Here is an 11,692-nt window from a genome sequence, read left to right on the forward strand (position 1 = left end):
GTAGGCAAACTAAGGCCCGGGGGCCAGATCCGGCCCAATCACCTTCTAAATCCGGCCCGTGGACGGTCCAGGAATCAGTGTGTTTTGACATGAGTAGAATGTGTCCTTTTATTTAAAAAGCATCTCTGGGTTATTTGTGGGGCACAGGAATTTGTTCATTTTCCCCCCCTCCAAAATATAGTCCGGCCCCCCACATGGTCTGAGGGATGGTGGACCGGCTCACAGCTGAAAAAGTTTGCTAACATCTGAATTAGAGCATGGGTAGGTAAACTTAAGGGACAGGGGTGGCGCTTTGGGTTAAACCACAGAGCCTAGGACTTGCCGATCAGAAGGTCGGCGGTTTGAATCCCCGCGACGGGGTGAGTTCCCGTTGCTCGGTCCCTGCTCCTGCCAACCTAGCAGTTCGAAAGCACCTCAAAGTGCAAGTAGATAAATAGGTACCACTCTGGCAGGAAGGTAAACGGCGTTTCCGTGCGCTGCTTTGGTTCACCAGAAGCGGCTTAGTCATGCTGGCCACATGACCCGGAAGCTGTACGCCAGCTCCCTCAGCCAATAAAGCGAGATGAGCGCCGCAACCCGAGTCGGCCACGACTGGACCTAACAGCCAGGGGTCCCTTTACCTTTAAGTAAACTAAGGCCCAGGGGCCAAATCCGGCCCAATCGCCTTCTAAATCCGGCCCACAGACTGTCTGTGAATCAGTGTGCGTTTACATGAGTAGAATGTGTCCTTTTATTTAAAATGCATCTCTGGGTTATTTGTTGGGCACAGGAATTCGTTCATTTCCCCCCAAAAAATATAGTCCGGCCGCCCCACAAGGTCTGAGGGACAGTGGACTGGCCCCCTGCTGAAAAAGTTTGCTGACTCCTGAATTAGAGGCTGCGGCCCTGGCAAACACCAAGGACACTAAGAAGTTGAGAACAAAAGCAATGGCAGGTGCGCCCAGCAGGGACCCATGCTGATCACCGTTTAACACAGGAGTCAGCAAAAATTTTCAGCAGGGGCCGGTCCACTGTCCCTGAGACCTTGTGGAGGGCCAGACTATATTTGGGGGGGGGGGATGAATGAATTCCTATGCCCCACAAATAACCCAGAGATGTATTTTAAATAAAAAGCACATTCTACTCATGTAAAAACATGCTGATTCCCGGACCGTCCATGAGCCAGATTTAGAAGGCGATCGGGCCGGATCCAGCCCCCATGCCTTAGTTTGCCTACCCACGGTTTAACAGAAGGGTGACAAAACCCTCCAGAGGAATGCAGCGCCTAGCAAGCTGTCCTGAAAAGCAGGTGTCAATATGTTCGCAGTGGAGTTGGAGAAAGCAGTGCCCGCAGCAAAAACAAGCTGCGCTCCTCCGCTGCGGCCACCAAACTAGTTTTCAGGGAAATCCCCAGCGCTCAAGGCCAACGACACGGCCCAAAGGTTTTCCAAATGCAGCAAAGCAATCCACTGCGAGAGATGGATAAGATACCAGCCCTTCACTAAACCGGTGCATTTTCCTTCCAATTCCCACCATTCAATGAGCTTTGCAATAAATGAGACTCAGGAAGGAACTACCCCCTCCAGAAACCCAAAATAACTTTTCTCCAATGACCCTACCTTTGCCTGGGCACTGGGATGTAGGCTGAATGATGCAGGGGGCCCTGATCCAGCAGTCGGAGTGCCGCCGCCTCATCCTCCAGCCGCTTCGGCACCAAGGGATCGGACAGGTGCCTCGGCCTCCCGTTGATCGGCTCCGCTTCCACCGGAAGCCCCTTCCCACTGCAGTGGGCAGGACTCTGGAAAAGGACACAGAGGCGTTTGATGCCGGACGCAGGTAGCAAATCAACAGCAACAGCTGGCCATAGCCCTTGAGAGAGTTTGCCCAGTTCCTTTCAGCCCAGAATTGCTTGCCACCACATCCTGTCCTGTGGCGGCGAGTTCCGCAGATCAACATCACACAGCACAGTGGGTAATGAAAGGTTGCTACCTTATTTTGACATGGGCCCCAAGATAACTGTGATAAAAATGTCTCTTTCTCTCTCTACTTTTACAATTCAAAGTGTTGGTGCTGACCTTTGAAGCCCTAAACCGCTTCGGTCCTGTATACCTGAAGGAGTGTCTCCACCCCCATCATTCTGCCCAGACACTGAGGTCCAGCTTTGAGGGCCTTCTGGCGGTTCCCTCGCTGCGAGAAGTAAGGTAACAGGGAACCAGGCAGAAGGCCTTCTCGGTGGTGGCGCCCGCCCTGTGGACCTCCTGATGTCAAACAGAAAAACAACTACCAGACTTTTAGAAGACATCTGAAGGCAGCCCTGTTTAGGGAAGCTTTCAATGTTTAATAGGTTCTGTATTCTGTTGGAATATTCTGTTAATATTCTGTTGGAAGCCGCCCAGAGTGGCTGGGGAAACCCAGCCAGATGGGCGGGGTATAAATAATAAATTATTATTATTATTATTATTATTATTATTACACATGGCCTTGTATTATTTCTGCGGTTCTGCTTGTACAGTGGTACCTCAGGTTACATACGCTTCAGGTTACAGACTCCGCTAACCCAGAAATAGTGCTTCAGATTAAGAACTTTGCTTCAGGATAAGAACAGAAATCGTGCTCCGGCGGCGCAGCGGCAGCAGGAGGCCCCATTAGCTAAAGTGGTGGTTCAGGTTAAGAACAGTTTCAGGTTAAGAACAGACCTCTGGAACGAATTAAGTACTTAACCCGAGGTACCACTGTATTGGTGTTCTTTTTTAAAAAAGAACCCACCCACCCCCCACCCGGTCATGCATGTGAGCAGCCAGGAAGGGCTTGGCTCTGTTTTTAAAGCTCAGGAGCCCTTGGCTTTATCTTAGATAAACAGAGCAGGTGCAGACAAAGGCAGCAGAGAGCTTGGCCTTATTGCAACTGAAATCCAGGCTACACCAGCCAGCAAAGCCCCTTCAGGACTGATAAGCGTGTTCTAACATGGAGGCCGATTCCTCTTCTGCGCTCACGCTAAAAATCTACTCACACCAGGCAGCAGGAGCACAGCTCAGAAAGAAGGACGGGCAGTTCAGCCGCACCTCCGGGGTCTATCCATCTATCTTTATGTGGATCGGCTTTTGAGCTCTGTAATCCTTTAGACTGAACACCAATCCACTTCTGAAGGGGCTGACCAGGAAAGCCAGAGTCAGCTAAACTACAAACTGCTCCCTTTGCTGTGGCTTTGGCTCACAAGTCTAATAAATGCCACAAATATTGAGCAGCTTCGCTTTAAGGAACATTGGGGAAAGAAGAGGGTAGCCCGGCAAACCTGTGACAATCTGCTTTTGCAGAAAGTAGTAAGGATTAAGCCAACATATCAATGGGGGGGAAAGAAAGGCCTGGGTGATAGGTCAATGTATCGTCCAAAACAGGTTTGAAGTCCATATTGTGATATTGGTTTCACAATTTTGGGCCTGGCAATACATCGTGAATCATGGGGGGGGGGGCATGCATGCAAAAATCACAATGTGGGGAAAACTGTGAAGCCAGCGCCTTCTGCCTAGCTCCACCCTAATTTCAGACATCGTGATACAGTCATACCGCGTGTTGCCTTTGCTTCAGGTTGAGCGTTTTCAGGTTGTGTCCCACGGCGACCCGGAAGTACCGAGAAGGGTTACTTCCGGGTTTTGCCGCTCGCGCATGCAGACGCTCAAAATGAGGTCATGCGCGTGCGCAGAAGCGGCAAATCATGACCTGCGCACACGCAGACGCGAGTTGCGTTCTGCTCAGGTTGCGAATGGGGCTCCGGAACAGATCCCGTTTGCAACCAGAGGTACCACTGTATATTGATATACAGTGGTACCTCTGGTTACATACGCTTCAGGTTACATACGCTTCAGGTTACAGACTCCGCTAATCCAGAAATAGTGCTTCAGGTTAAGAACTTTGCTTCAGGATGAGAACAGAAATTGTGTTCCGGTGGCGCAGCGGCAGTGGGAGGCCCCATTAGCTAAAGCGGTGCTTCAGGTTAAGAACAGTTTCAGGTTAAGTACGGACATCCAGAACGAATTAAGTACTTAACCTGAGGTACCACTGTACAGTGGACACTCGGGTTGCGAACGGGATCCATGCGGGATGCAAATTCGCAACCCGCATGGATCACAACCTGCGTCTGTGCACACGCGGGTTGCAATTTGGCGCTTCTGCGCATGCGCAACCGCCAAAACCCAGAAGTAACCCATTCCGGTACTTCTGGGTTTCGGCGATTCGTAATCCAAAAAAACGCAACCTGAAGCGGCTGTAACCCGAGGTATGACTGTATTGTGATGTTTAGTTAGTGGTACATCACGGTGTTAAAAACCAGATATTGCCCAGCCCTAGTGGGGAACCTCAGACCCTGCAGCTGAATGTGCCCCCCACCCAGGATGCTCTGTCCGGCCCTTGACACTCTCCACAGGCCACCCCCCTCCACCAGCCATTGAGGGCGACTGGGATGAGTCCCAGAAATCTTTTTTTTAAAAATCCCATTGGCCAGTGTGTGTAGAAACTAGGCATTTAATTTGAATTCGATGCTCCACCTGCTTCTCCCCCCCCCCCAGCCCTGCTCAACCCCCTGAGGGGATGGGGCCCTCAGACATGGTCTGGAAGGGAATGAGGCCCTGGGGCAGAAAGGGATTCCCCATCCCTGATATCAGCCAACCAGGTCAACAGGAAAGCCCTGGATTGCAGCAGTCTGAGAGCGAGGCTGCGAGAAATGATACACAGTGGGCAAGCCAGCAACACCTGTCTGGGCAAGGGCTGTTGCAAAATGTTAGAGCACACACCTCGGATGCAAAAGGTCCCAGGTTCCATTCCCAGCGTCTCCCAGTAGGGCTGGGAGGACACACTCACCCCACCCTCCTGTAACCTGCAGAAACTATTGCTACGTCACTTGGGGGTGGGAGAGCTGGGGCGCAAGGCTCCTTCCACCTGCTCTGCAAGAGGTCCATCAGGCACATCCTGCACCTGGATATTATAGGAACAACTGTTCAGAAATTGTTGCCTGGGTTTCTGTTTTCCTCTTCCCTCCGTGATCCTCTCTCCTTGTGTGCTGTGGGTTTTTTTAAGATTGTAAGTCTGCAGGGCAATTGTTTTTACTATTTATTTTGTGCTTCTATCCTGTATTTTTATCTTGCGAACCGTCCCAAGATCTTCAGATGAAGGGCGGTATATAAAGTTTGCAAATGATGATGATGATGTAAGCTGCTCTGGGAGCCTTATTGGCTGAGGAGCAGGTTACAAATGCTCTAAATAGCCAAAAAAATAAATGTACCTTCCCTCCCCCGCCCCGGTCTTAATTCCTGTCCTTCTTAGCTTATCTCACTCCGCACTAAGAGATTACTCGTAGACGACACCAAATTGGAAAACTCTCCAACGCTCGGCTGCCACCCTGCAGCTCAAACTCAGACGAGCCCCTTGCTTGTTGACAGAGGGCATCTGCTGGTATGAACTCAATGCTGCAAGGAGTCAGCTTCCCAGAGAGCTTTCTTTTTTAAAAACAGGAGAACTGAGCACAGCTGCATCTGTCTACAGAATCCGACCACTACAGCAGACTGGAACTCTCTGGACCGGTTCCAAAGCTCTGACCGGTGATGTAGGCAGTCGTACAATTCTAGAACCTCAGCTTTCGAAGAACCTCAACTCTAACAAAACAATTAAAAGCACACCACCAAGCTTCTAGACCTCATGACTACGAAGTTGGTGAAACCTGTTGCATGTCAGGTTAAGGCTGGAGAAAGGATACAAAGGCGAAATTTCAAGGAAGTGTGCATGACTCTGCCTCCAGCCTCAAAGCCAATTATTCCACACCATCTTCCCACTTTTAAAAAAGCCCAGGGAGAAAATATATGTCCCAGGAGTGAATCACAGCAGCGTCCATCTAGTGGACATTCAGTGGTACTGTTGACCTGCTAAAATAGGAGCTAGAATCCCATTTCCATCTGCACCAGCAGGCAAGGGCAATATATTGTCCAAAACGGGTCCATATTGTGATATCGGTTTCATGATTTTAGACCCGGATATAAATTATGAATCATGGTGCGTTGAGTGTGTGTTATGCTATGCAAAAGTCACAATGCGGGGGAAACCGTGAAGCCTCCATCCTTATTTCAAACATTGTGATATGTCAATATATTGTGATGTTTAGCTGGTGAAAAATCATGATGCTGAAAAACATCACCCAGCCCTACCAGGGAGGATGGAAGTTAGGGGGCAAGAGGTTGAAAAAGGGACCCCCTCCCGAATACACACACATACACAAATTACTTTGGGGGCGGGTGGAATCAGAAAAAGGGTGTTTTGATGAAGGGCTGACCTTGAAATATTTGTACTAGTAGAATTGTAATGTTTTCAACAACACCCAGAGCACTACCAAGTAAACATTTGGCTTATAGTGTTATTATGTTTGGCATATTAGGACTGGCTTATTAAGGATTTAATAGGGGTGCTTATGCTTATAGGTGTGTGAGGATAAACAAATGTTGTGTGTGTGTGTGTGTAAAATATTAATTATAGTAACTTTTTTGTTAGCTTCAGCCCAATGGCATCTGAAAGGTGGCAGATTCCCCACTCTTGCACGAAACCTTGCTTATTCTCAAGAGCACCCATCGCACTAAATCACAGGGACCCAGCCCAGCCTAGAAGCCCCAACGAATCCCATTGGGGGCTGGCCTTGGGGGCCTGTTAAAACACCAGAGCCATCAGCCTCCCATCTCTGCTCGGAGACCCTGAGACACGACGGTTCCCTAAGAGAGCAATTTCACCCATGAACTTTGCCCCTCACTTCTTCGGGGAGGGGTGGGCAACCCTCACCATTCAGAGAGGGGTTGCACCTCAGTGACAGAGCACCTTGGCCTAACCCTGTCTACACACTGGTAACCTCTAGATTAGATTACTGCAATGCATTCTATGTAGGGCTGCCTCCGAAGACAATTTGGAAGTTTCAGCTAGTGCAGAGCTCAGCACACTGATCCTGGCCCGACTGCACTGGCTGCCTATTTGTTTCTGGGCCCAATTCAAAGTGCTGGGTCTGACCTCCCCGTATGAACCGATCCGGACACTGCGATCACCATCTGGGCCCCTTCTTCATGCGCCTCCTCTGTGAGAGGTCCAGAGGGCGGCAACATGAGAACGGGGCCTTTTCTGCAGTGGCTCCCCGTCTGTGGAGTGCTCTCCCCAGGGAGGCTCACCTGGGACTATTATTATTATTATTATTATTATTATTATTATTATTATTAATTTCTATCCAACCCATCTGTCTGGGTTTCCCCAGCCAATCTGGGTGGCTTCCAACAAAAGATTAAAAATACATTAAAACATCAGCCATTAAAGACTTCCCTAAACACACATTAGGGACGCAGGTGGCGCTGTGGGTTAAACCACAGAGTCTATGACATGCAGATCAGAAGGTTGGCAGTTCGAATCCCCGCAACAGAGTGAGCTCCTGTTGCTCGGTCCCTGCTCCTGCCACCCTAGCAGTTCGAAGTGCAAGTAGATAAATAGGTACTGCTCTGGCGGGAAGGTAAACGGCGTTTCCCTGCGCTGCTCTGGTTCGCCAGAAGCGGCTTAGTCATGCTGGCCACATGACCCGGAAGCTGTACGCCGGCTCACTCGGCCAGTAAAGCGAGATGAGCGCCGTAACCCCAGAGTCAGACACGACTGGACCTAATAGTCAGGGGTCCCTTTACCTTTAGACACACATTATATGTTTTTAGGTGCCAAACGAACATTTTCTTCTTCAACCAGGCCTTTGGCTGATAAATATTCTACAGTGCGTCTGTGGGAAGGGTGGGGGGTCTAAATTGTTTAGTTCTTTTTGTTTTAATTATTTACTTGTTTTTAACTTGTATTTTATTCCATGAACCGCCCTGAGATATTGTGGTGAAGTGTGGTATATAAATTTAATAAATTACTGCAAATAACAAAAATAAAAAACTTCCAATCCAAAATCCTGGAGAGGTGCAAGCACACCGTGACCAGGAATGGGGCACCTCTGGCCCTCCAGATGTTACTGGACTCCCATCAGCCCCAGCCTGCAGGGTCAACGGTCAAGGAATCGGACACGTGTGGCCTACCAGCAGCTGGAGGGCGACACATTCCTCATCCATGGCATAGGCACCATGGAGCTGAATGGACGAGTGATATGACTCTGCATAAAACAGATTCCTGGAACATGGTCAGGAAAGATTACCAAGCAACATGGGATCCCCAGCTCATTGGAAAATCCCTCCCAGCTCTTGAAATTTGCCTAAACACTTTCAAGCCTGTTTCGACTTGTGCATGCCCCCCTACAAGTGATGTTCAGAAGCTGGAGACAAAGGAGAGGTCTTTTTGGTGGTGGCCCCCAATCTGCCTCATGTGGGAGAGAGTTCCACAGTTTAACAATGCGCTGCTCAAAGGGGGATTTTGTCTTATTTGTCCTGGATTTTCCAACCTTCAGCTTCCTTTAATAGCCACGATTTATAGTGTAACGATGGAGGAAAAACTTCTTCTATTTCCACCTTCTACATGCAATGAATACTTCCTCACACCTCTACCATATCCCCTCTTATTTATTTTGCCTTTTCTCTAAACTAAAAACTCCCAGACACTGGAACCTTTTCTCATTCCACCAGCTCGATCATTTTGCTTGCCCCTTTCCAACTCAACAATAATAATAATATTATAATAATTTATTATTTATACCATCTGGCTGAGTTTCCCCAGCCACTCTGGGCGGCTCCCAATCGAGTGTTAAAAATACAGCATTAAATATTAAAACCGTCCCTAAACAGGGCTGCCTTTAGATGTCTTTTATAGATAAGATAGCTGCTTATTTCCTTCACATCTAGTGGGAGGGCGTTCCACAGGGCAGGCGCCACTACCGAGAAGGCCCTCTGTCTGGTTCCCTGTAATCTCACTTCTCGCAATGAGGGAACCGCCAGAAGGCCCTCAGAGCTGGATCTCAGTGTTCGGGATGAACGATGGGGGTGGAGACGCTCCTTCAGGTATACTGGGCCGAGGCCGTTTAGGGCTTTAAAGGTCAGCACCAACACTGTGAATTGTGCTCGGAAACGTACTGGGAGCCAATGCAGATCTCTCAGGACCAGTGTTATGTGGTCCCTGCGGCCGCTCCCATTACCAGTCTAGCTGCCACATTCTGGATTAATTGCAGTTTCCGGGTCACCTTTAAAGGTAGCCCCACGTAGAGCGCACTGCAGTAGTCCAAGCGGGAGATAACTAGAGCATGCACCACTCTGGCAAGACAGCCCACGGGCAGGTAGGGCCATTTGAGATGAGGTATTCCAAATGGGAGGGACGCGGATGGCGCTGTGGGTTAAACCACACAGCCTAGGACTTGCCAATCAGAAGGTCGGCGGTTTGAATCCCCACAACGGGGTGAGCTCCCGTTGCTCGGTCCCTGCTCCTGCCCACCTAGCAGTTCAAAAGCACATCAAAGTGCAAGTAGATAAATAGGTACTACTCCGGCGGGAAGGTAAACGGCGTTTCCGTGCGCTGCTCTGGTTCGCCAGAAGCGGCTTAGTCATGCTGGCCACATGACCCGGAAGCTGTACTCCGGCTCCCTCGGCCAGTAAAGCGAGATGAGCGCCGCAACCCCAGAGTCGGCCACGACTGGACCTAATGGTCAGGGGTCCCTTTACCTTTATTCCAAATGGGTCACTGCAAACTGCAGGAGGAGAGAAGGTGCTGGGCAAAGTGGGCCACAGGCCTGGTCCAGCAGACCTTTTCCTACAAGAGACCACCAAAGCCCATCTAGTCCACCCCTCCCGCAACGCAGAAATAATCAAGGCCCAACATTTGCACTAGCCTTTGCCAAGCAGGTGCCCTTGCAGATGTTCTGGCCTCCAACTCCCACGAGCTCCAGATTCTGCCCGCCGCCGCCTGCGACTCAACTCGCCCTTTCGGACTCCCAGCAGGATCCAGAAGCGACGCCTCCCCGCCCCCTGCACGGCGCACGTGTGAATCCCCAGCGAAGCGCTCCGGAGGCGGGCGCTGCTGTTTCCCCCACCCACAAACCGAGGCCGAGCCCACCCACCCCCGGCGGGCCCTCCCCTCCTGGCCCAGCGCGGTGCCTGTTCTGCAGAGTGATTGATGGCCCGTGGCTCCGAGCAGCTCGCGCCCCGCCATGCCGGGGTGGAGACCCGATGGGGCGGGGATGGGCTCGGGTGGAAAAAAGAGAGAGAGAAAAGGCGGCTCTCTGCAGCTCCGCTCCACGTCCCGGCCCATTGCTATTCCCTCCCCTCGATCAAAACTTTCAGCGCAAGCAAAGCAAGCAGCGAGAGGCGCCATCTTTTCGCGAAGGGGAATCAAACTTTCCGCCGGGGTTGCTGCAAGGCCGAGGAAGCCGGGCGCCTCTCGGGTTTGCCAGCTGGACCCGACGGCGCGCACGGTCTCTCTTTGCAAGCGCAGCGGGGCAGGGGCTCGGCGCTGCCACGGGCCCTTTTGCTTCGGGGGCCTAGCGGAGCCCCCAACTACTATTTGGAATTGACGGCCGAGTAAAGCGCTCCAAGGATCGCACTGCGCGGCTAGTCTCCGCTCTCCGATCCTAGGGAAAAAGGCTGCGCGCGCGCGGGTGCCGTCTGCAAAGAAGCCGGGTCTTTCCAACCCACCCGGGACTTCTTTATTTTGCAAGCAACCGCGGCGGCTCTCAGTGGCTTCGTGTAAGGGCCGCTCCTCCAGCCCACCCTCCCTATGCAACTTCCCGGTCCCACCCTCCAGCTGCCATGCATGGCTCTGGGTATTCCCCTCCCCCCGTTTGCAAATATAATGCACCCCCCCCCGCAACCGAAATCCGCCTCCAAGGCTCTAAGCAGTTTCTTGCCAAACGCGTTGGGGACTCTCCTTTTTCCGATCTCTGCAAAAATAATATTCCCTACACACGCCCCGCACGCCTGGCCTCCCCTGCGCAGGACGGCCGTATCTCTTTCTCCGCCCCAAAAGTCCACGAAGGAAGCAGCAGCGCCGCGAAGCCCACGGCCGTCGAGTCTTTGCAACTTCAGCTAGTCGCCTGCGTCTCTCGCCCACCCTCCGTGCTCCTGTGCGCCATGGCGGGACACACCCACCCGCTTCTCCTTCGCCAGATCCGACAGCGCGGCCGAGGCCGGGAGCAGCAGCGACACTGGACCGGACGGGGCGGGAGAGCGAAGTTGCCGCCGCCGCCTTCCGCCGCTTCTTACCTTTTGCAAAAGCTGCATCCTGCCTTTGCTGCCAGCCGGGGAGCTCCTGCCGGCGCCGTCCTCGCAGCTCCTGCGCCGGGACCTCCTTCGGATCGACGCCGGATCTTCCACCAGCACCGTGTAGACGGCGTTGCTGGCCGCCTCGGAGGAGGAGGAAGGGGGGTACGGGGAGCTGAGCGGCTTGCAGGAGGCGGAGATCACCCCGCAGCACAAGCCGGGCGCCGGGGGGCTGCCGTCGGGGCAGCAGGGTCCGGCGGACGTCAAGCCGGGCGGCGGGGAGCAGATCCTGCCGCCGGAGGAGGCGAGGCGTTTGAAAAGACGCGGCTTGGGCTCCATGATCGGGGAGAGGGGGGCACGAGGAGGAGGAGGAGGGGGCCTGCAAGCCCCCTTCCCCGCCGAGGGCGAGGGGGGCCGCCGCAGAAGCTGTGCGGGGTGAAGCCCCCCGCGCTGCCTCCCAGACTTTCCCTCCCGCCAGCCAGCCAAGCGAGGGAGAGAGAGAGAAAGAGAGGCTCCCCCCGGACCACGCCCCCCTCTCC

At 52.5% G+C, this 11,692-nt stretch overlaps 1 protein-coding gene across 2 annotated transcripts in view; it reads right to left on the reverse strand.

Moving 5' to 3' along the window:
* SLC2A4RG (SLC2A4 regulator) overlaps positions 1-11,686 on the reverse strand; it is a 46,455-nt gene extending 34,769 nt beyond the window's left edge. The window contains exons 1-2 of one of the 2 annotated variants that reach the window (XM_083618843.1): positions 11,157-11,686; positions 1,599-1,777 (exon numbers count right to left, since the gene is read on the reverse strand). In XM_083618843.1, coding sequence (XP_083474969.1) covers positions 1,599-1,777; positions 11,157-11,492 — 515 coding nt within the window. In that variant the 5' untranslated portion in view covers positions 11,493-11,686. The remainder of the gene's footprint in view (positions 1-1,598; positions 1,778-11,156) is intronic. The other variant, XM_083618844.1, reaches the window with a different exon arrangement.
* Positions 11,687-11,692: the final 6 nt, after the last annotated feature.

This window comes from Podarcis filfolensis (assembly GCF_964270895.1).
Source record: "Podarcis filfolensis genome assembly, chromosome: 6".
In the NCBI taxonomy this organism is placed as follows: Eukaryota; Metazoa; Chordata; class Lepidosauria; order Squamata; family Lacertidae; genus Podarcis; species Podarcis filfolensis.